The sequence below is a fragment of the Cyprinus carpio genome, chromosome B23 (genome assembly GCF_018340385.1).
Source record: "Cyprinus carpio isolate SPL01 chromosome B23, ASM1834038v1, whole genome shotgun sequence".
NCBI lineage: Eukaryota > Metazoa > Chordata > Actinopteri > Cypriniformes > Cyprinidae > Cyprinus > Cyprinus carpio.
Window position 1 is genome coordinate 6422431 of NC_056619.1, and position 25614 is coordinate 6448044.

General features: G+C 34.9%; 1 protein-coding gene across 2 annotated transcripts; it reads right to left on the minus strand.

Annotated features, from left to right (window-relative positions):
* Positions 1-432: 432 nt before the first annotated feature.
* LOC109104926 (neurotrophin-7) lies at positions 433-24970 on the minus strand. 2 transcript variants are annotated; one of them, XM_042750927.1, is made up of 3 exons: positions 24559-24970; positions 2728-2841; positions 433-1465 (listed from the first exon to the last, which is right to left on the minus strand). In XM_042750927.1, the coding sequence occupies exon 3, from the start codon at positions 1449-1451 to the stop codon at positions 771-773; it is 681 nt and encodes a 226-aa protein (XP_042606861.1). In that variant the 5' UTR covers positions 1452-1465; positions 2728-2841; positions 24559-24970; the 3' UTR covers positions 433-770. The 2 variants fall into 2 exon arrangements, with proteins under 2 accessions (XP_042606861.1, XP_018973797.1); XM_019118252.2 differs by having other exon boundaries at positions 433-1462; positions 24559-24968.
* Between the last annotated feature and the right edge of the window lie 644 nt (positions 24971-25614).

The window sequence follows — 25614 nt, forward strand, 5'->3', positions numbered from 1 at the left end:
CCGTACAGTACTTTAAAAATATTAATATGTACCTAACGTGTACATTTTGGTAACCTTTGGAAGGAAACCGCTCCAGTGACAGACTTGTACTTTTCTGAGAGTGATGTTATCCACAAAATCAAGGTTAAATGCAGCTCAGTTCTTTCAACACAGTGTTATGGAAATTGGTAACTATTTTATGTGTTGGTGAGTTAGTGGCTACCTATAATTCATATGAATTTAATCTCATTTCTACATCTTCGTATCTTTTGTTTGTTCTGCTTTTGTGGTTATGTTTGTTGGTTTTACTTCATCCTTGCTTTTTTCATACAAATAAATACAAAATTGCCACCTCGTAAAATAGTTACGTTTTCCACTGAGATCAGGTTGGCTCTTCATGCTAAACTGTGAGTGAGACTGAATGAGATCACGACAGAAGAAGTCTTGCATTGACATACTGAAGTGAGGTGTTTAATAAATAAGAGCATCAACAACACAACAAAAGCTTCCTTTATGTATACTGTATATACACATATATATTCATATTTATATTTATATTCTGACCGTATAAACTATATAAATATGTCATGCAGTCCTCATAACTTAAACGACCAATAATTTACAGAGTGAGGTAGGGTAGGAGGGGACTTGGGTTGCGATGTCATAGAGAGATCTGAAAAGGGGCGGAGTCTCAGATCACCAACGTTGGCAGTGCGGCTGTTGTTATTATTGATGGGTGGGAGGGGCTTACGACAGGAGGCTGCAGTGGATTGGCTGAAACAATATGTCAGTCAATGCCTCCATGAGTTGCGGCTGAGGACGCACACGCAAGCGGCGTTGATTCGGATGAACCTCCAGGCAATCTGGTTTTTGTAGGACGTTAACGCCCGCACAAAGGTGTGCACGTTGGTGCAATAAGAGTTCCAGTGCTTGTTGTCGATCCCACGACAGCTAGAGGTTCCTGCTTTAACGCCGCTGACTCCTTGACCCGGCTTGGGGGCCCCGACGGGCTTCGACACACGGCACGTGGTCTCGTAGAACATCTGCTTCTTCACCACGTTGTTGATGCGAACATGTGGCAGCACCGTGACTTCATTGCCCCGTAAGTCTGTGGCTTGGGTCAGGTTGCCAACCCAGTGCTCTTCGCTGTCACACACAGAGTACTCGCCGCGATGCAAGAAGTCGTTGGCCTTCCGCCGGACTCGCGGGCGCCTGGGGCTCCCCGTATCATTTTCCGTAGGGACCACGTCGCTGAACAGCACACGAGGCGAGCGGTAACGGCGCTTGTTGAAGAGTTTGGGGTCCACGTTGGGGATTAGGTCATCATATTGCGAGTCCTGCTTGGATTGGCCTCGAGGCCTGGGTGAGTGATGCGCTGCTGCGTGCTGATTGGCTGCCCCCTGCGCCTGGGTGTGGCCTCCCATGATGAGTGCAGCCTGGACGCTGAGCAGGACCAGCGTCAACGACCTCATGGGCACTCGTCCTGCTAGCAAAGAGACATTTAAGATAAGAAGACATGGAAATGTGCATCTGTCAAGTTTTTAGAAACAGTTTGCTTTCTGTCAGTAAGGTGGCCTGACTGTTTAAAATGGCAGCAGGAAAAAAAAAAACTGTTCATATGGAAGATATTACTGAGCTATGCATGAAGAATCTGACATCTGTATGAATTTCACAAAAGCTGTCGAAAACATGTCCAGGGCATATTTCAACCAAAAATCGAGAGGAAAAAAAAATGGTTATAGAAAATTAAGCCTCTTTTAAGTATAGTGTAATAATAATAATCTAGATATATTATTACAATTTAAAACAACAGTTTTCAATTTGAATATATTTTAATGTAATTTATTTCTGTGATCAAAGCTGAATTTTCAGCGTCATTACTCCAGTCTTCAGTGTCACATGATCCTTCAGAAATCATTCTACTATAACATTTTCTGTTGAAAACAATGATACACTGAATTTCAGGATTATTTGATTAATAGAAACAGAATATTTCATCTAGTATATTTCAAACAGAAATTTCTGTAAGAATGTAGGTGTCCAACCCAGTTTCATGGGAAATGTAACTATTTTACAAAGTCAATCTTGTATGAATTTGTAATCACACGAAAACACATGAAAAACATAATTTATAAAGGGGTGTTTCAAGCTTTCGAAAATGGGTTTCAAAGTGGAAGTTTTTGAAAATTATACCATCATCAACTGCATGCTACAAAAATGCAAATTTGTGAAAACGGTAATGTCATGCACATGCATGTTAAGTGTGCCCAGATTCGTAGTGTGACATCGCCAACTACTGGCCTGGCATGCATAATACAGCAATTTTAGTCAATTTCACGGATTGTTGAAAATTACAATCACTTTGACAACATTGTTGTCTGTATGCAGAACATTTTAAAAAGTGTGAAGGAAAAGTCTTTAGTCTTTAGTACATCTTTGCTGTGTAAATGTACTTTTTGTAATGAAGGTTGACCCCTAACCCCAACCCTAAAAACATGACCATCAGTGGGGCGTAAGCAGATCGTATAGAAACATATGAAAGAGATTTAATGAACTCATACGAATTACCCACCAATTTACCAAAACATAAAATAGTTACAAATTGAGACGAGGTGATGAAAAGTCCATACTGCCACTTTTGATCAATTTAAAGCATTGTTGCTGAATAACATTACTAATTTTTTTTTTTGTTAAAAAATGAATTTCAGATAGTGTGTGAGTGCATGGAGTATATCTCTGCTCACTGACCTGTGAAATGTTTAGAGTTGAAGTGAGGGCCCAGTGGGCTGCTAGAGCCGGAGTCCAGTGCAGGCTGACCCCCAAGCGCCTGCCATCAGGACTGGCCTGTGTGTCTGCTGCTTTCTGTAAAACACACACACACACATACCATGGCTCTTTAGGTACAACAATATCCAAATATATGCATTCAGCCGGCTGAACAGAATCTTCAAAGCTGCCTACATAAAAATAAATAAGGTCAATGACGCGTAAACTATACACATGCTGAAGTGTTTACAGTCTAGAACAAAAGTCTGAAAAACATTTTTTTCCCTCAGTATTCACATCAGAAATGCACTCTTTGCAGAGAAATTGTTTTTTAACAGTAATGCTGAGAATAAACCTTTCAAGAAAAGCTGAGGTTGTTAAATGATTATATATCGATTATATATGCATCAGTAGAAGTTAGACATTTTAGCTACTTAAATATATAAGTACATTTTTTAATATTGTGAATCACCTCTATTTATTTTTTTATTTTTAAGTCACAGTGCTGCCGTATGTTTGCATCAAATAAATGGAAAAAGTACTTCTTAAACCACAGAAAGGTCAGGGTTACGCTCTATTTACCCATGTACTGAGTCACTTCAGCTGCCTGCAACATTTAACCACCTAAAGTGTCATTCCATTAAACGTGTGATATTTGACACTTCATAATGAGACCTCTGCCCCATCTAAACCAGAAACTAAAAGTGTTTCATTAGAAACCATCCATCAGGCTGAGCTTTCTGAACTCGTATTAAAAAGCCACGTATTGAAGCGTTAATAGAGTTGGAAATAAACAAGGAATTAATTCCAAAAGAGAGCTCAGTAAGCAACAGACCTTATTACTGCATCACCAACAATAAATAAACTAAATTGGATTATGATTAACATTACCTGCACGGCTTAAAAGCAAAAACATCCAAAAGCAATTTCCAAAAGTAATACAAAGCAATTTAGTTCTAGTCCCAGCAAACATCAGCCTCTTCCATATTTACACCATGAATAAGAAACAGCCGTACAAAATTTATTGTGACAAAAGAAATGAAGTAAACAGGTTAATTTAAAGTCAATATTTATCAAATAATTCTTTAGAGACAGTCGCAGCACGATCCTGCTCACCCAGTGCCTATGATGACGTTTACTGTAAAATCCAGTACACTGTGAAACAGAGAGACAAGCCTGTTTCCAAACACTGCCACTCTATTTATAAGGTAAAGCAGTAAACAGGCGCAATGCCAAGTCTGTGCTGGCATAGTCTCGTAGTCTCCTTGAATGCAAATTTATAATGTTTATTGTGCACCAATAGTAATATTGATCAAAATGCATTGCACAATGTCTTTGCTCTTATGCAGCGTTCATAAAGGTTTGATGGTGGGATATTTTAAATGAAATGCAGTTTTCACATTTTTAAGCGTGGTCTGAAGATGCAGCCCTCAACTTTGATATTCAGAGAATAAGTGAGCAGATGGTCTGCAATCTGTACGCCGTGGCTTTCAGCTGATCACGCTTTGTGTGTGATTATATGACTGTGTGTGTACTTGTGTGAAAAAATTAAAACAGGCAAAAAATCATTATGCTTGTTTTATCTAAGCATCCTCCAAAAATATTACATATAATATAATATAATATAATATAATATAATTATATATTATTATTATTATTATTATTATTATGTAATATATATTATTTACACAAAGACCTCTCTTATGCTCACCATAAAATCTCAAATGTATCAAAAATATATTAAAACAGTAATACTGTGAAATATTTTCTCATATTTTCTTTAAATGTTTTCTATCTGAATATATTTTGAAATATAATTTATTCCTGTGATCAAAGCTGAATTTTCAGCATCATTACTCCAGTCTTCAGTGTCACATGATCCTTCAGAAATTATTCTAATATGCTGATTTGCTGCTCAAGAATCATTTCTGAGTATTATTATTATTAATGTTGAAAACAGTTTTTTCATATTTTTTGTGGAAACAAACAAACAAATTTGTGGATAATTTCCTCATGATTCTTTGATGAATAATGCACATCTTCTATATAATCTATGCATTTATGCATTTATTAGTAAAATGGGTTGTGTGTTTGTATTTTTGTTATATTTATTTAAAACAAGAGTCATGACATTACAAGACTATTTAAGGATCACAGTGCAGCCCCCCAAAACTTTTTTTTTTCATTTTAATCTACCAAACTTTGCCACTATCCTTCAAACCACTAGCTTTTACCCATTTGTCAGCAAGTTTTTAATCAATTACAATATAATAAAATTAAGTATGATAATTTATTCTTTTATATATTTTAATAAGTGCAGGTCAGAATAAGTAAGTTACATAAATATATGTATCTGTTACGCTGAATGATGATGGAGCATTATTTCACACATCAAACATATTTTAACATTATTCCAAAAGTTATTTGAAACATTAAGGCAGACACTTTTCTGATTGTGTGTTATGATAAATCTTCTTTAAGCATAAACTTATTTTATTTTTCCTAAATATATAATTGAAATAGTTAAGAAACCACAGATAGAAAAGTGCTTTATTCCCATTCACCACTAGAGAGCAAACCTGCACTAACATTTCATCCACACATCTGGGAGTAAATACAGGCCTTCATTGTCTCTGCACAAGACAGCAAGACATAGACTAAACTCTCAAGCAAACAAACAGGACGGAACCAGAGCTTAAAAACAATAAAGCCATGCAGCATAAGCACATACTGGCTCTCTTGCTGTGTATATGTTTGGCTGTATATGTTTTGCAGCTGAGGATCGGCTCTCAAACTGAGGCCACACCCGGTGTTTGCGTCTGGGGCCGCTCTCACACACACGATACTGCCCAGATGCCACCTAACCTGACCTGACCTAACCTAACCTAACCTAACCTAACCTAACCTAACCTAACCTAACCTAACCTAACCTAACACTGTTCTTTCACTTACACGACCGTCACACGCAGAGAAGAGAATGTGCTGCCTGGCATCTGGATTACACTGCATATGAATGCCAGCATTTTCAGAACTGTATCTAAATAATATAACAATTTAAAATTAACAATAATATTAATATTGAAAATCTTGTTTAGCAGTGTTGCAAACACATTGTATTGGCTGCTGTTTGTGTTTGAGAATTCAATACGAGGTTTTAAATCACACCTGGTAAGGAATATTCCAATATTCTTCTTTATGGAAAAGAAGTGTACATAATTGTACTGAATGTGCACTTGTTGTGTTCTTCAAACCTTAAACCTATATATTTTTTTAAAAAGCTACACTTGCAAATAACATACTATTAATGAAATAAAAAGACCACTTAAGTGCACTTAAAGAGAGTTCACTTTCAAGTCTGTTTCTTAACACACTTTCAAAAAAGTGCATTTTGTGATATCAAAATGTTACTATATTTGAACGTTTTAATAATCTTTGGACTTTTTAAAAGAAGTACACGTATTTAGATTTTTCGACTAACATACTAAAGCACATGTGAAGTACTTAATTATCATTTTAACTGAAGTGTTTTATGATAATACATTTAATATGTTTTAAAAGTACTAAATTTCGACTTGATTAAAAATGTGTAATTACAAATACATGTATATTTAAATAACATACAATTCATACAAAAGAAATCTACATTAAAGTTTACTTATTGCATATTAAATACATTTGAACTATATTTCAAAGACAACGGATGTAATTATGAAATTACATTACATGTAAAGATGTACTTAAATCCTACTTAAGTCAAAAAGCACTCTTAAGTTCAGCTAATTGCATTCAACATAACTTTTGCTAAACTATAACACTTTAATTTAATTGTACGTAACATGTACGTAACATGTGTTGAAAACATCACATTCAGTTCAGTATATTATATTCTTTTAATTCTAGTTAATGCAACCAGTTATAAACATTACAAATAAAATACATGTGTGTATATGTTTGTATATATATATGTGCACACACACACGTAAAATATGTGTATTAACATCCCATTAAAATTACAGGAAATATCTTATGGCTCAACTGATATACAGTTTAAAACCAATGTAATTATTAAATTACAAGCTTCACATTTCTGCTTTTAAATACTCCAAATATTGGTCCATGTTGCAGTTTTACATATAGCTTAATTTGTTTTGAAATTAAAACATTGCTTGAAAAGCACTGAAAATATTAAGCAAGTTCTCTCATAACCTTTATGTCACAGTTTGAAGAAACATTTTGACTCTGACCTAAACTTTTGACCCCAACACACTTTAAGTACCCTGATTATAAAATGTTTTGATTCTTATTTGGAAAGCTATGGAGCTGCTGCTCTCTAGTACTGGTACAAAGATCTCCATGAAGGGCCACGGCGCTCCTCACCAGCACATGTGCAGCATATATAAACACACACTCATCAAACTGATACACAGCCACTAGCCCTCTAGTCCTGCGGCTCGGAGTACACTTTGTTTCTGAATGCTACATAAATTAGCTCCGAACTCCCTTTGGTGAAACCTTTATAAACACACCGCGCAGCGCAGCCACCGAGGGTCAAAAGGGTTTACTGAAGACCTCCATCCTGCGCCGCTCTCAGTGCACTTTTTCTTCACTCGCAGACTTTCCTAACGTCTAACATTCATCACATGAGCGCAGATACAGGCTGGTACCTGAAACAGTCTCTGGCAGAAATTGGTGATGACAGGAGGGGTTTCTGAGAGATTACAGTGGTTTGAGGTTTGTGGTTGTTATCCATTCTGTTTATTTTAATGGTAAAAATAACACAAGGCATCATGGTCTACCTTCCTGTAGAGGGGAAAAAAAAGAGGGAAAGCTGAGAGGGAAGCTGATCTGCACATGTAAAAGCAGATATTTACTTTGTTTTCACTGCGAATAAACATAAAAAGTCACTCAAGATCCAAGCACATGTGGTGCTTTGTCTAAAAATATTTTCCCGCCAAAACACTTTCCTAATTATTATTCATGAGCTCATATTTCATTAAGCTACTTCTTTGATTATTTGCACTTAAAAAATTATAGCATAAATAAATATAGGCCAAATAAAGCTAATTAAAACACTCAAAAAAGTTAAAATATCCATTTTCCATACCTTTAATAGGAATTCCTGAAATCCTTCCGTCCCATTTAACTACAATAACGGCATGTTTTCATATGAGCTTTAATTTATGCTTAATGACTTGGGGAAAGCCACAAGTGAGCCTCATAAAACAAGGCTCTTAAATCTATTTTGAGCGATTCATCTCCATTAATGACCAGCAATGCTGAAGCAGACATTGTTCAATTCATTCTTTTTTACGAGTATAAACTTTGTGCTAATTAACGTTTAAGTATTTTGACATCATAGTTCTCACAGTAATGTCTGTTTGTTTTAGCGACACTTTGCTATATCTGTTTGTATGTAAAATGCCATAGAACAATCGAAACAATTGTGTTCATGTCAGATGATACATTTTCTGCCATGTAAGCTACAAGTACTGTGTTATGGCAAAAGTAGTATGCTAGTACACTTAAAAAAGAAAAGATGTTCAAAGAATTTTCACTCAGATCAATCGGCAAGTAACACATTGAATTAAAATTAATATTTTGAAGAAAGACTGATATGGTAGTTTCTTGTAAGATAGTAAAAAAAGATGTAAAATAATCTGTTTTGTTTACAACTTTGAAAAATCTTTTTTTTTTTTTTTACATTTCACAAGAATAATAACTGAGAAACTCTAACACATTGAATTGAAATGTGGAATTTTAGTAGAAAAATATAGACAACATAACATAAATAGCATTTTATTGTAAAACTTTAATGATATGTGTTATTTACAACTTTGATATTTCTTTTTTATTTTTACAGTATAGGTTTAGTTTCATACATTTTAAAATGGTACAGTATGTATTTTTTCTCTATGTATACAATATCTGGATGACTTAGTACACTTATCAAAATGTACAGTATACAACAGAGTATACTGCAGTAGGTACTGTGAAATTAATGTAGTAAGGGCATGTGACAAACATACAGTATGGTGTTTGAAAAGTCTAACATTACGTAATGTGCCCTATTATATTTTTTTGGATTGTTTTTGATATAGGTTAATGGATTAGTTTAGTGTGGTGGTAGCTTTTTTTTGCCTCTGGATATTAGGATAATTGGATTGGAATTTTTTAACGGAAATATAAATTAAGTATAAACTTTCAAAAAACAATAATAAATCAAATATTACAAGATGTCAAAGTTCTAAATAATCATAATAACATTGTCCCCCAACCCCAATCTTTTAGGCTTCTGTAGTATTTTAGATTGTATAATAATATAAAAACTAAAAAGGAAACAATATAATGAAGTGCATGATGAATTTGTAAATTACAAAATCACATTCTACACTATTTGCACTTGTGGTCCTTGAAATAAATAATGTAACATAGCATCAAGGGTAGATCAGACAAATTTCTTCTTTCTTTTTTACTGAATGCATGTCAGTAGGTTTAGTGACCAGTTCAAAGATTTGGTTGTGAGTGTCAGCATTGTGTTTTGTGAAAGCGCACAGCTCTTCTGAGGTGCTGACAACACATCACAGATAATGAAGCAGTGCTAAAGACAGACGGCCTCTTTTTATCAACAAATGACAAAAGAAGAGAGGGGGAGACAAAGAGAAACGGGGAGACTGACAGAAAGAGAGAGAAAGAGAATGAGATGAGATATAGCCGATGAGAAATAGCCAAGTATTTGTCCCACAGACTTCACAGAGTTATTCAAATACCAAATTACATTTCAGAGCTCTTGCTGGCACAGAACATTGTTTGTATCCTAACTAAATGCTGCAAATGCATGCGGTCTAGTATGTGTGTGTGTGTATATATATATATATATATATATATATATATATATATATATATATATATATATATATATATATATATATATATACTGTGTAGCAACAACAATATGTATTTTGCAATGCACATGCAGTATCATACACACTATACATGCATCTTAAGCTGGAATACTCCTAAATCTGTGTGAATGCAAATTGATCTGATTTCTGTTTTGATATTTAATCCTAGCAATCTTCTGTAATGATTGTAACAGCATTGCACAGCTGTTTTGGACTCAGCACAGTTTTCAGAGTTCTGTCATTTACACACATTCATGTTATTACTTTCTTTCTTTTGTGGAAAGAGAAATAAAAAGAGACAACAAAGCTTCAAAACTTCCAAAAAGCACAATTAAAAATTTCATTAATGTTGTTCATGTGCCTGTTGTTTATATTTTAAAGCAGGTCAGGAACTTCATGAGGATGAGTAAATACTAAAATTACTTTTATTCCCATTAATAAGTAATTGAACTAAAATAAATTAATTTAAGAAATTAAATTGTGAATTGTGAAGATGTGCACATACACACAGACAATTACAAGTGCATGATGATACTCTTTAAGCACAGGTTTTTTAACTGTCACCTGTGTGCTTTTACAACTTTTGTCTTCAGTATCTCACATTCTTGTGTAATGTTGTGCAACTCATCCTCTAATAATGACCTCTAATTGTGTCTTTTCTTGTTTCTTGGTTTTGCTTTTGGTATAAAATAGGATGGTCAAAATTGGTAAAACTGTAAAGTGGGGAAAGAAAGAATTAATGGGACATTATATAGTTTGCACTTGAAACTTCATCCCCACCAGAGTACCTCAGCTCTGAGAGTCTCTTTCCAAACACAATATATGTCACGCATCAAATCATGCTTGCTGTGCCTTGAGATGAACTTACTGATGATAATAAACTGAGCAAACAGAGTGGCAGCACAACAAGCACTGTCACAACAGTCTTTACTTCAAAGGAATAGTTTAAATCTTCCTCTAATCATGAACTGTAATTGTGGATAGTTTTTTCATGATTGAGCAATAATAAAGGAACAGTTATGTAGTAACAATGCAGCAAGATAAATAATATGTTATAGTCATTTAATATAGTAATAACATGGGAATATAAGGAATAGTTTTGCATTTGTATTTACATTTAGTCATTTAGCAGACACTTTTTTTGCTTTTTGTTAATTGTATAATAAATAAAAGAAAACAAATAGACAGAATAAAAAAGAATAGAGAAGCTAGGGTTTTTTTTTTTTTTAAGAAAACAAGCAATTAGTAAATGAATATAGTGCAAGTCTAAAAGGGGCAAGTTTTTTTATTTTTTTATTTTTTAGAATAGAGAGTGCTAGAGTTAGAGGGTCAAATAATGATGGAAGAGATGTGTTTTAGCTGATTCTTGAAGATGGCTAAGGCCTCAGCTGCTTGGATTGAGTTGGGCAGGTCATTCCACCAGGAGGGAACATTTAATTTAAAAGTCTGTGAAAGTGATTTTGTGTCTCTAAGAGATGGCACAATAAAGTGATATTCACTTGCAGAGCGCAAGCTTCTAGAGGCACATAAGTCTGTAGTAATGAATTTAGGTAAAGGGGTGCAGAGCCAGTGGTGGTTTTGTAGGCAAACATTAATGCCTTGAATTTTATGCGAGCAGCTATTGGTAGCCAGTGCAAATTGATGAACAGAGGTATGACGTGCGTTCTTTTCGGCTCATTAAAGATTAATCTTGCTGCCACGTTTTGGATTAATTGTAAAGGTTTGATAGAACTGGCTGGAAAACCTGCCAAGAGAGCATTGCTATAGTCAAGTTAGGGTTAGCCTGGACAGAACAAGAGCTTGAACAAGGAGTTGTGAAGCATGATCCGAAAGAAAGGGTCTGATCTTCTTGATGTTGAATAAAGCAAATCTGCAGGACCGGGCAGTTTTAGCAATGTGGTCTGAGAAATTCAGCTGATCATCATTCATAACTCCAAGGTTTCTGGCTGTTTTTGAAGGAGTTATGGTTGATGTGCCTAACTGGATGGTGTACTTGTGATGAAACAATGGGTTTAATGGAACCACAAGCAGTTCTGTCTTGGCAAGGTTGAGTTGAAGGTGATGCTCCTTCATCCAGCAAGAAATATCTGTTAGACAAGCTGACATGTGAGCAGCTATCGTCAGACCATCAGGATGGAATGAGAGGTAGTTTTGGGTGTTTTTGGAGTAGTTGTTGTTAATGTGGCTATGTTTGTTGATGGTGGTGGTAGTTATTCCATGTAGAAATGTTAGAGAAGATGTCCAAGAACTGAGCCCTGAGGCACCCCAGCAGTTAGATGATGTTTTAGCATAATTTTTACTCATGTCATTCTTAATCATTCTATATTTTTATTTATTCCACAGTGAACAAAAAATTTGAAAGGAATATTCTTTTTTCTAGAATGATACTTCATAGTGACAGTGTTTGGCAAGCTAAAAATTTATAAAACTGTATCATCCATCCATCCATCCATCCACCCACCCATCCATCCAATCTTGAGGAAAAAAACATAACGCATCTGTGGAAGCATGTAGATACCACAGAAAAGTGTTGCCCTAACCTGTGTCTGCACCATGATCTGAGGCAACCATCACACACTGCATAAAGTAAATCTTTCACGGTTATCTTTGGGAAATATGCATGAAAATGAGACTTCCGCACACAGAACTCATGAGAGATGTGTCTGAAAGCCACACTGAACTTGACGAGTGATTGTTTTTATTTCTGTTGAAGAGTTGAAGAATAACATTAGAGCCTCCAGATGGAATACCAACACTATTATGTTAATGATGAGTTGCACAAACACATATGGCCACAGATACATACAGTACGTATACACACATGGATGTCTGTACATCGTAAATTTGGCAAAAGACAAAGCTGCCATTGCGACATCTGTGAAATTGTATTTTAAACACAGCTGCTGTTTTATAGACAGTACAACAGTGGACAGGAAGTAGTGTGAAATTTGTTTAGGATGTGAGAGCACTGTGGTAAAAATCATTCTGCTCAAAAATTCTCATCGTCTGAAAACCGTTACCTGCAAATGTGTCCAGATGCCTTAGCTGAGAAAAATTACAAACTTTTTATTATTATTATTAATTTTTTTTGACTGGAAATTATATACATTTTTAAGATACAATAAATGAAACATAGAGTCAAAATGAATTGTATCAATTTCTGCTAAGTTTTAAGGTGACATTGGCTGTTTTTGTATGTGGCACATTCTTTGGCTCTGTCACATGATGTGATGGTTGTACAGGCTGTTGTCTTTGTCAGAGCTCACATGCATGAGAAATCACTTGAGGTGAGCTCTCCAATAGCTCACAGGACAGCCAGATGTTTCCCAAACAAACCTGAAGACTTCCTGGATAGGCTGACAGCTAAGATCATTTAGAGCCTTTCCTCCAAACAATTTAAACAGATGGAGGCGAATGGACAAGGGCTGTAAGTGAGCATTGTAAAACATTTGTGTCCCCTAAGTCTTGGTCAGAATTCAGTGCTGCTTTTAGAATTATATAACTGTTTCTTGATTGAATCTAAAACACCAGCACTGTTGCAATGCAAAACTCCCACTCTGAACAGTTGATTTTATATGGCTTTGAGCCTTGTGTTTGGTGCCAACACTAAATAATGGGAACATTAGTTCATTTGTTTTTACATTGTGCTGGAGCCAAATCGGCCCATTGCTTTTTGATTCTGATTTTAAATACTACTGATTATGTTACTGAAATCTACTGGTTGCTAGGGAATAACATTTAATTAATGAAGAAAATGACACATAAGTAATTAATAAAATAACACTGAAGTAGCTAATGCACAAATGAATCCTTGAATAAGCCAAATTTCCTCACTGGAGCTGCTTACTGAAGGCTGAAGCATTTCTCAAAGGTGATGTGTGTAATTTTGTTCAGTGCCAAAGTATGTTCTAATATCATAAGCTTAATATACAGAGACATATTCAAATAAGCAATTGGTAAGCTGACTACCTAAAAAGTATAAACACTGTGGTCTGTTTGTTTGATAATCCCGACCTGGGGTTCCTTTGCCAAAAGTATCGTTAGCCAGCTATGGGTGCATATTTTGTTATTGCTAACATAATTCAATGATTCTGCATTTCCTGAAAATGAACATTTGCTAACAGCAAACTTGTGTGGTTGAACTACAGTTCCCAATCTGTGGTTAGTATGATGTGGACTTAAATAGATCATGCTTTTGGACAAAATAAGCATGCTAACATGCAATTCATTCTATATATATATTTCTTTTTTTTGCATAATTTAATTTTGTATTGGTAATGTTACAGTTAAATACATATGTTAATATTTTCAGATTATAAATATATTAGCACAGAATATTTTTATGAAAACACTCTTAATCTTTCATTACATTAAGTAAATATACATTTTAGTCTATAAATTTGAGTGTTGACAATCAACGCTGTTTTTTAAAAGTATGCATGTGCTTACATATATGAAGTATGATGCAAGAAGGAGCAATGAATTAAATCAAATAAAAACAGTGAATTAGTTGTTGAATACCATGTTAACCTAGTGATGTCATGTAGACAGAGAAGAAAAGTGGTCCAAGAACTGAACCCTGAGGCACCCCAGTAGCTAGATGTTGTGACTTGGACACCTCACCCCTCCAAGGTACCTTGAAGGACCTATCTGATAGGTAAGACTCAAATGACTGGAGTGCAGTTCCTGAGATGCCAGTAGGTTTGACAGGAGGATCTGGTGTTTAACCATGTCAAAAGCAGCAGACAGATCCAGTAAACAAGGGAAGAGTTCCATAGGTTAAAACGTACAGCATACTTTTATTGTGCTTATTCCAGTGTTCTGAAGAGCAAGTAATTGGAAATGTAATGACTGGTTCTTCAATATTATTAGCTAGTGGATTATATATATATATATATATATATATATATATATATATATATATATATATATATATATATATATATATATATATATATATATTAACCATTTGCTAATTTGTAGACAAACTGCTGATTCCTATCAGGCAAATTAAATTACATGGTTTTCTAAATAAACGTTATGGTTTTCAAAGCTACTCCTTTTCCCACACTGTGTATACCTCTGATCTCATTTCAAGAGGAAATGTAGTCACTGGTGCCTAAGTTAAACATTTAGCATTGTTAGTTAGTGCGTATAAAAAGAACTTTTCCTTTTAAGGAAAGAAAATTCTACTAGAGCAGCAAGTCCTCTAAATTAACAAACCTGACTATCCCTATTCACCGAAGCTCTGAGAGGAAGCTGTAATTAGCAAAGGGTGAACAGTAGCGGCTGAATTAAACTCATAATGACAGACATTTTAAGCCCAAGGCAAATGTTTTATCAGTTTGTTTCAGGAGATTTTGGCATGTCTCGTTAAGAGGCTGTTATGTTGCTAATTGAAGTCTGAGTGATGTTGAGATTGTACGGTGGCATGAGGAAGTAGGAATCATTTTTCATTGACAACTCAATGAATATCACATTAAGTGCAATTATGCAAAGAAGACGAGCTAATCCAGCACGATTTAAAATATTATTCAAATGGTGGCTGATTGCTAACTATCTTTCCATACGGTACAGGACATTCAATCCGACTTGTGCTTCAGTCTCAATTGAGCCATGATATTTAGTTTCAAGCATGATTTTATGGTGCCTTAATGCCACTTCTGAATTAGCAGTAGTTGCTTTAGTGAGAACTCAGCTCACAAAACAACAAAAGTTTGGTATTAATTGACGTACACCAGGGCTTAAACACTCATACACTGGAGGAATTCAGTAAAAATGAATTACACCTGTTGATAACGTCATATATTTGCACTGTCTTGGAAGCAGCAGACTATCAATGGCCATTGATAATGACGCCACACTGTGTCATTGCTTTTAGTTGATTAAACTTGTTAAACTGGATTTCAGATGGTTAGTGAATAAGATGCAGGTGCAAAACCATGTGCAACTGTGAGTTCACTCCACTGAGCTGCCAAGTTTGTTTGATCCTTCAGCCTACTATTGCTAGAGATTTCTGGCTCGTGTTCTTTGGGAACACATTTGTTTGTCTCTCCTGTCCCATGTGGCTCATAATGTCTCAATGGCATGTGAATTTAAGAAGTGTGACGGTGTTTAAAGTTCTCCTAATGAACTCTCCCAAACTATCATTGGCAGTCAGGCCTTGAGAGACCTGAAAGAGACCAAAATTTTTTTTATTTTTTTTTACTGTTCGACATTCATAATTCTTCCACTTGTTTTTTTTTTCCAAGTCCTCAATGTTTGTTGGTGGGAAAACCTTGAACGTCTGTTTAACGGTTTTTCCATAACATTGGAGTTTTACAGCCTTGACATTCAACAATTTCTGCATGACACATGGCTATTTTTTAGTCAATGCTATGCTATATTTCCCCTCAGTTGGTGAGAATTGATTGTTCACTCTGGAATTAAAGATGGGCTTGCCAAGCACGAATTCTTGTCGTTACGCTGTTGGGAGGAGAGTTGTACTCGTTCCTCTTGACTTAGTCTCAATGGGTTTAACATCTTTCATTGTGGCCGTTCCTGTTCAAAACAGTTGCTTTAAACTTGACCTTCGGCTGTCTGCACTCATCTTAACATAATTTAGCATAGCTGACAGCCAACAAATATATATGGCTTCATGCATAGCCTTCTACCAGACGGCTGACAGAAAGATTTGTGGTCAAAGAACAGTTTTAAAAAGTTACTTGAAAGTGAAAGGTGTCTAACTACTACACTGCAATAGTTTCTTTTGCACCTTTACAACTCTTTGCTACTCATAGTGAAAATACTGCATATCCTCTTTATGTCAGTGGATAGAAAGATGTGATGCTTTTGAACAAAAATATGTCCCTGCATGATGATCTACTCCGTAAAAAAGATGCTTTGAAACAAGTGCAAAAAAATAATTTTCCCCCCACACTAAATTGTACGTTATTTGCAATTAAATGAAAATTTGTTATAGTTTGATTTTATAATTAATGCAATTAGTTGACTAAAGCACATGTAATGTCATAATTATTTCTATAGTATTTGAAATATGGTTAAAGTGTACTGCTGAATGTACTGACAAGCATTCTCGGCAAACTAAAATATATTTTAATGTCATTTCTATTAAAATTTGTATGTTATATCATTAAATATATTTGTAATTGCACATTTGTAATGGTAAATTTGCATTTTAGTACATTTAAAATATATAATCTTTAAAAGTAACAGTACTTTACATTTGCTTTACTATGTTAGTAAACACATCAAAATATGTGAAAAATATTATTAAAACAGTGATTTAAAATGTACTTAAAGTAAAAGTTTTATTTTGACATTATTACAAAGTGCCCATTTTAAAACCTAAGTGAACTGTAGATAAGTGTGTCGAGAAACAGTTACAAAAGCAAATGCTCTTCAAGTACAGGCCTTAAATTTCAATAATATTTGCAAATACAGTTTTTATTTTTATTCTTTCAAGAATGGAAGTATTAATACAATGAAGCACACTTCTTATTCACAAGGGCTGAACCCAGCTGTTCATACGTACCCCAACAAATATGAGATAAAGTGATGTGCAACAGATGTGCTAATTTCATCCTGGCTAATTCTTATCTTTATACACACATACAAATGTGATTAGATGTTAGATTGAGGTGTCAAAGATAATTGCATTCTTATGTTGATTGGAAAAGTCAGTTATATTCACACTCAAAATGATCGATCAGCCATGCAGTGGTTCACTGAAAGCAGTAAAAAAAAAGAAGAAAAAAATATATACAATAATTTTTATATATATATATATATATATATATATATATATATATATATATATATATATATATATATTAGTGCTGTGAAACGATTCATTGCAAATAATTGCATTCAAAATTATTATTTTTTTTGCTGTGCATATATATTATGTATATATACATACACTCACAGCATATATTTTGGAAATATGTACATGCATATACATTTATATATTTATATTCTTATATTTTATATAAATGTATTTAACATATAACATATTTTTTCTTAAATATATACATGCATTTTATTATTTATTTTTTTAAAGTGTAATTTTTCCAGCAAAAAAGGTACTTTTTCCCACAGTGTAGTGTTGTTGTTTTTTTTGTTTGTTTATTATTGCATGTGCAAATTTAAAATTTGCAGCTGAGTAAATAGAGTCCATAACTAAATATCCAAAACTGTCTTTTCCACTTCTCATATGTAGCTTTGTTAGAGAATTGGTTTGTTTGAATGCTTCATGTAATTGATTAACTTCCCAGTGTTTTTGGTTAAGAAATATTTAGACTAGAAATTAGATTAGATGTTTGGAAATGTCCATATGTTTTTGATTCAAATAAATGCATTGTGCTTTTGTGCAGACTCCTAAAAAAATGGTGCAGAATTTACTTTAAAACAGTATTCAATTAGAAATTAGTAGTAAATATAACAAATAATTACAAATACATGGCTAGAAACACATTGAAAGCAAGAACTCTTGAAGTAGGAAGACTGAAATAGAAGTTTCTTGTAAAACACACATCTGAAAATATTTTTTTTACAGTGTACATTACAACAACAACTCTGGAATGAGCTTCAAAAGGTGAAAAAAAGCCTATAAGATTTAGTCAAATCCTCAGAAATTGCATTTGTTATACTTGCTATACAGTTCCAAGTCATTATACAAACATAACTGACCAATCAGAATCAGGTATTCCAGAGTGCCACAATAACATCAAATAAGCAAACAAGATTTGATGTTCAAGCTGTAAGCAAGGATTATTGGTGCTTCAGAAAATCAAAATAAAAGTTAAGCTATAGATCTGTTTTACTGTGTATGTTATGAGTCATAAACCTGTTCTGTGACCAACCTGTCCAGACTAAACAATATCTAAACAATATCTGAGCATAGATAATGCATACATAACCCTGCTGTAGGAATGATCTCAGAGGAGAACACAAGATGAGGCTTTTTGGAATGAGGAGATTTTCCAGCTAGTGAAAACTAGCTAGTGAGCCGTTGGTTAGCGTGACTAACACCGTTCATTCAGGTCTTAACAAAACCAAAGCTCATCATTGCAACATCCGTTTGAGGGATTTAACATCAAACGTCTCTTCAAATTACGTGGAGCTGAGAGCAGGTAAGATGGCTTTGCATCGCCGTCTGCCAGTTGTTGCTAATGAGTGTTCATGGCTGCAGGAAATGGACTCTAAAGCCGTATTAGCATTCATGCTGAGCAGCTGTGAGTGCCAACAGAATGACTCTAACTAGAAGTTCACGCAGACACGACTGGCCAGACATGCTCTGGAGAGGTGCGTGATAATTCTTCTGAGGCCACACACAGCGGAAATGTGAGAGGTTGTACTAGATCCCATAGATCTCAAGGCTGTAAATCCAATGTGGAATTCATTTTGTGAGAAGTTACAGTACCAAGTGGTCACACATAAGCACAGACACTATGAAGGAAGTCTACCAGCTGACGAAAGCAATCGCAAATCCTAACCGAGAAAACCCACTCGCAGTTTGCAGTTTATGCTTTTGAACTTTTAAAAGCATGGATTAATTGAATGTCTAACAGTAGATACATAGACATTACAGGAGATCATTTTTAGTCTTATTTCTAAAAGTCATGAAATTTTTAATTTACAGAGTTATTTACATCACATCTGCATCTCAGATGATGTTTTTTTTTGGATACAAATCTGATGTGGAAATTAAAAGACCACCTCCTTTATCTTCCTAAGTCTAATTCATATAGCGCGTGGCATTTTTTGTGTCCTAAACACAGACAGTAGCATAGTAGTTTTACACTTTGCACTTTTGTTTCAGAAAATTACAGCTTTATTGGAAATGATGCAGCATAATATTATGTTATTTAAAGTTTTATTTACCTTGTTTTCCTTCAACGAACTTAAAACATCGACACCATGCCTCATATTTCATTTCAATCTCTTAACTAGAGGTCAACGTTAACTATTTAAAAAAGTTTTTAATTGTGGCAGAAATGATGCCACAATTTGGGTCAATTGTACATTTTTGTATATTAAAATAATAGAAATAATTTTCATACAAACACTAACATATTGTTCATTTTGTTTGGATTATCATATATATATTATATATATATATATATATATATATATATATATATATATATATATATATATATATATATATATATATATAATTTTTTTTTTTTTTTCATATTATACTTCATATTTTTCTTAGGATTTTTTTTTTTTTTTTAAGATCGAAAGTCTAGCTCTGGGACATAAGCATAATAATAATAATAATACGTCTGACAGTAAATAAATATAAATGATTATGGAATTGTAAAAAAAAAACAAAAAAAAAAAAAGAGAGCAAAAGTGACCTTACTTCCTTACTTTAGCAAAAAGAAAAGCTGAAATCTGTAAATTTTAATCTAATCTCTGGGTTATAAAAGTTTCGAAAATTGAAGAAACACTTAATTACTGGTCTTCTGGATGAGTTGTTTAGGATGCAAAAGATATATCATTTGATCATTTTATTAAACTGATGAACAACTTTTTAGTGAATTCGCAACTTAGTTTCCCACTGTCAAAATAATTTTATAATGGCATTTGTTTGCAATTTTCAATTTTATTAAGCAAATAAAACAAATTGCTAACATCATTCTTATGCACGCTTTTGCATTGATTTGAATGATCTGAATCATCCACAAGATTCAGTTTCACTGAAAGCATGATGGGAGCTTTTAAATAGGAAGTTCCGCTCAGTGGCAGATACGTAATTTTTGCATACTGAACTGATTTGAATTTAGCACAGGAAAGTGTGGGTGTTTGATATTGTCTGCGGCATCTTTTGTAATTATCATTATGCATTGAGTTTTCTGATCTCATATTAATTGGATGATTTGGACTTTTGTAATGTTTTATATTACTTTTAATATTTGTACTTTTAAAAATAAAAAAGTGAAAGTGATTAAAAATGGTCAAAAAGAACTAGTGACCAATTAAAAGACTCAAAATACACAAGTACATTCACATACTGTTTAAACCTAAAATCCTCATGTTGATAAAAAAACAATGTCCATGTCCATGTTATGCAATAGCTACAGTACCAGTGTGCACACTGAAAGCGAGCCATACATTAAGCCACACGGTAAAAGTAAATATTCTCACAGCTGTCTGAATCATCTATTAATCTTAAACATGAAATTACTTGTCTACTTACCCACCTGCAGTAGCAAAGGACAAAGTAGTAACGTAAAGTCAGGGCCCACAAGGGGAAAGTGGTTGCGGCAAGTTCAAAGCCCGCTGATTGTGTGTGTCTATTCTGTGTATGTTTTGGAGACAACCTCATGTAGAGACAAGCACTGCAAAACATGTCATCTGTCTATGAAATGCAAACAGAAATACAATGGGTGGGGTTCAGGTGAAGGCATCATGCTCTGCGGTCGAGCTGAAATTAGGGCATATCACATCTGTTAAGCAAACTTCTTCCAATTGTTATTTTAGTGGCGATTGTCGACCCGAAATGAGTCATTAGTCACTTGTGTACATAAGTCCAAAACCTCAGCTCTCAGGGATTGGATGAAACATGCTTGTTTGTTAGCTGAACGAAAGGGAAGATTCAGATGTGCAAGAGGCATAGATTTAACCTTGAATATACAGCAAGAAGAAAATGTTTGCAAACTATAAAAAGGACATAAAGTATAAACAGTGCATGGAGGTCTGAAAGCCTGAGGCCACATCGCAAAAATCTGGGATTTAAATTAGAATTTAAACATGGACTTTAGAGTTTAGAACTTTAAAACAAAGGAGTGTTGTGATGCAAAACAAATATTTCAGAATCTGTACAAGCAAAATGATGAAAGCGAAATTTAAGAATATGCACTATTTCTACATCACTAATTAAATATCTAAATTTGTGAATTAGGGCATGTGAATCATCTTTATAAAGAAAATAGATGTTCTTGATTCTTTGAATTCATGATGGATAAAAATCAAATGCCACCCGACACTACTTTAGCTGCCAATTGTTACATTCCAGCACTATTAAAACATTTACAAACTTTCTGCTGTTGTACACTCTAAAGTATCAGTCAGTACAACAATTGGATGTAAATTAATCCATCAAATCAAAGGGAATTCCATCAAAATAATAATTTGGATATTTCACACCAATCACGATTCAAAATTTACATTATGTGAAATTGCTTAAAAAAAAAAAAAAAAAAACTACCACAACTTTCATCTTATTGTAAAAAAAAAGTGATATTATTAATATATAGAAATGCGGAATATTTCACTGAATTTTCTGTGCAAATATATTATTTGTTAACACTTTAGTTTAGGGACCATTTCTCACTATTAACTATTAACTACGACTTAGTAAGGTAAAATATGGTCATGCAGAATAAGGCAATAATATGCATTTTATAATTAGTAATAAACAGCTAATATACAGTCATATGAATGCTAATAAGCAACTACTTACTAGTGAGAATTGGTCACTAAACTAAAGTGTTACCATCATTTTTAATATAGAAAGCAACAAGTATTTTCACTATGCTCAAACTTTTTAACCCCACTGTAAGTTGGAAAACAAAAATATGAGATCAGTTATATGATACAGAAAAAAGCTGTGTTTAAATTGTGTGATTCCTGCAAAAAAAAAAAAAAGAAAACAAAAAGTGCAAGTACTATCAACCTCTTTGGATGAAATCCATAGCTTGACAAAGAATTTTATGATGTATTTGGAACAGACGAATAATATTCTATAAACATTTCGACAGAAATCGCATCAGGGTTTTAAATGAGAAACAGATTTTTGGAGTGAGTTTATAGGTTTCTTACGAATGGTTTCAAGATTCATGAATACATTCTAGCATCTCTCTGGGCATGTAAACGGTCCTCTTCATCGTACAAATATTTTTATTTTTTTATTTTACATTTGCACATTATTGAACAATCTAACTGATCTCAGAGAAAGCGTTGGGGTTAAACCGTTCTATCAAAGATTAAAGAATTCTGGCATTGCAATGACCTACCAACAATTATGCTTAAACTTTTAATTTGCAGCAGTTGTCTGACTTCACCAATACCAACAGCACATGTTTTTGATATCTGTTAGCGTTTCTTTACTGACGTTGATATATTCCAGCATCGCACCTCATTTTACAGTCATTCAATTAATTTATCACTTTCACTTCCCTACTCAAATGTTGCTGAATTACCATGGGAACAATTTTCAAGCTCTTGTGTGGCCATAGGGGGCATTAAATTTTGCTCTCCGTCGAAGGTCGGTCTTCTCTGCACAAACAAACACAACTTATCCTAAACAGAAGCGCGCCGAAGCGAGCTCAAATACTCATAAAACTGTCTCGGCAGTGCATACAAGAGCCCCAGGGCTGTCCAAACTCTGAAAGCCATCTGAAGATGCTATATATTTCAGATCGTTTCAGCCAGGTGCCAGAGACAGTCAAACAGGACCCCGGAGTGCGTGTTTGTGTCGGGTTTCTGCAGAAGTATTTTGTGTGTGAACATGGAATGTTGAGTGAGTAAAACTAGATCCACTTCATCTATTTTGTTTGGCCAGATGGTCAGTGTGGTCTTATCGAGCCATATAGTCAACGGGTCATTTTATATATTAACAGTCAGTGCCCAGACTAAGCTATAGGCTCGAGTCGTCGGCCTGGGTAACTTAAACACCCAGGGGAGTTGCTGGCAGTGGCCCACCTGCCTCATTAGAAGCCCTCATTACCTCTCATTACCACAACGGCACGCTACGCTACGTGAGCACAGATCTACAGAGAGAAACCTTTAATTCAGGCTCAATGGGAAACCTGACCCTGCTCATGAATAATAATAGCCAACATCATTGTATGGAAGGAAAATAGCACTGTCCATCTGCCTCAGGACAAGAGAGCATCTGGGAATTTGAAAGGCTTCACTCACTCAGTGTCAAGTAAACGTTGGGTTCTATCCAAAGCGACTTCAAGAGGGCCCTCCACCTGAATTTGAAAAGGCAAGCATACGTATACAGTTCTGGAGGATGCATTATGCAGTACATAATCGCACCTAGGATTTTCTCATTTATATTCAGGTGACTTTATCTTTTACAGATGTTGACTGAATTGCCCAATCTGTACTGGACGGTATTCAGTTCCTTATGTGTTATAAAGCACATCTTATTTGTATATTCCAACTTTCCCGATCTATTACATCATTCTGCCAAATATTCATAAAATCCCTCTGCCTTCTCCCTCCCGTTTGCATATTCAGACTTCAACTTGAACCTGAAGCTGGCTGACATGCTAACCACAGCTCCTGCCCAGATGAAAATGATACAAATCTGTAACGCGTTCCATGTCTCGGAGAGGAATGAGGCAAAGATAGTGAGACCCTCTGGTTGTGTAACATGAGTGGTTTGACGGATAGATGGAAAGAAAAAAGAGGTTTGATGTTTTAGGGGTCTCCAAAGTCTGGTGGTCCCCAGAACCTAGCAGACCTCCAAGTTTATCTCTTCATGCTTCAACTACATGTTGTCTCACACCCCAGAACGCTTTAGTTTTCATAATACCACAAGTTATTCTTGTTCAAACCACACAATTTGGTTTGTAATTCATTCAGAAACAGTTTTGATTTTTCTTCTCTTTACTATTTTTGTAAAAAAAAAATTGGAGTGGATAAAATGAACTCCACTTCTTCTGGTCCTCTCCCCTCCAGATACCATCTAGTATATCACTCAAGTTATTTCTTTTCAGTGCATGCATTGCTTTTCTTGTCAACAGCACCTTTAGTCTTCCTGTCATAGGATACAGGCTCATTTCAGATTAAAAGCTTCCCTTTTGCTTGTTGACAGGTAGCAAGACCATTCACAAGCATTCCTCGCAACTCGTAATTCAAAACATCAGCACTCAGTGCTGCTTACCTCACAGCTGCTCTCCTCTCACGTTTGTGAAATGTCAAAACCCCAAGTTGGTTGTATTCCAGCTCTCAAACTCTCCACAGGTTTATCCCCAATGCCCGGTCCTGTTCGGCGTTACAAAATGCGAGTATCCAGGTCCTGTGCCATCCACTCCAGCCCTGCTCCCACTCTCTCTTAAGGGAAATTGATTGTTCTGAAAGTTCTGAAAGTCCCACAGCTACTCCCCTGACCTCCACTGCAGGAGCCAACAGGTCCTAGTGCCTCCCCTTTCCCGCCCTCTCTGCCCCTCCTTTCTCTCGTCACGTCTATAGGCTACAGAATCCGTTGCGTAGCGCTGAGAGTAACAGGAAAGTGGAGCTTTGTTTAGGCCCCATTCACGAGATGATTCACTGCCGTGATTTGCTTGGCCCGTATCAGCCATCTTCACATTTCCCTAGTCCTGTTAGTCATCGTTGGAATTACTTACCTCAATAGTTGTTTCAAACTCTTTTCTTAAACCATTCAGTCACGATCCATTTTGCTCTAGAAATGCAAGCGCCTCGGGTATTTGCATAAGAAAATATGAGGCGGCTGTATTGCAGATGCAGAAAATGAGAGGCAGAATAAAGGAATGACAGAAATGACGTTTCTTTTTTTAGAACAACTCCCACAAACAAGACCACAAAGGAGAATAAAAGCCAGCAGATGGAACCGCTTCGATTGGGGCTCCAGCTATAGAGGCCCTGAGTTGAATTGAATTTAAAGAAGAATTACGCTCACAGGAAGCGCAGTTGGCTGACTACACTAAGTGAGTATGACATGAAGAGTTTTCTCATATCGAACAAAAACCTGGCATTAATAATTTTGATGGGAAATTCCCACACAGAAATGTACATTTCTTCAAATTAAAGTTTGTCCAGTGGTTCTATTGTTTTATTCATGTCCCTGTTGGGTATTGAACTTAAAATGCAATTTGATATTTGATACACAAAGCTTTGAGCTTTGAAATTGGACTGATATATCTTAACAAGGGGTCTCATCTCATTTTTACCACTGTGTCTTTCCTTTACCTCTCTGACT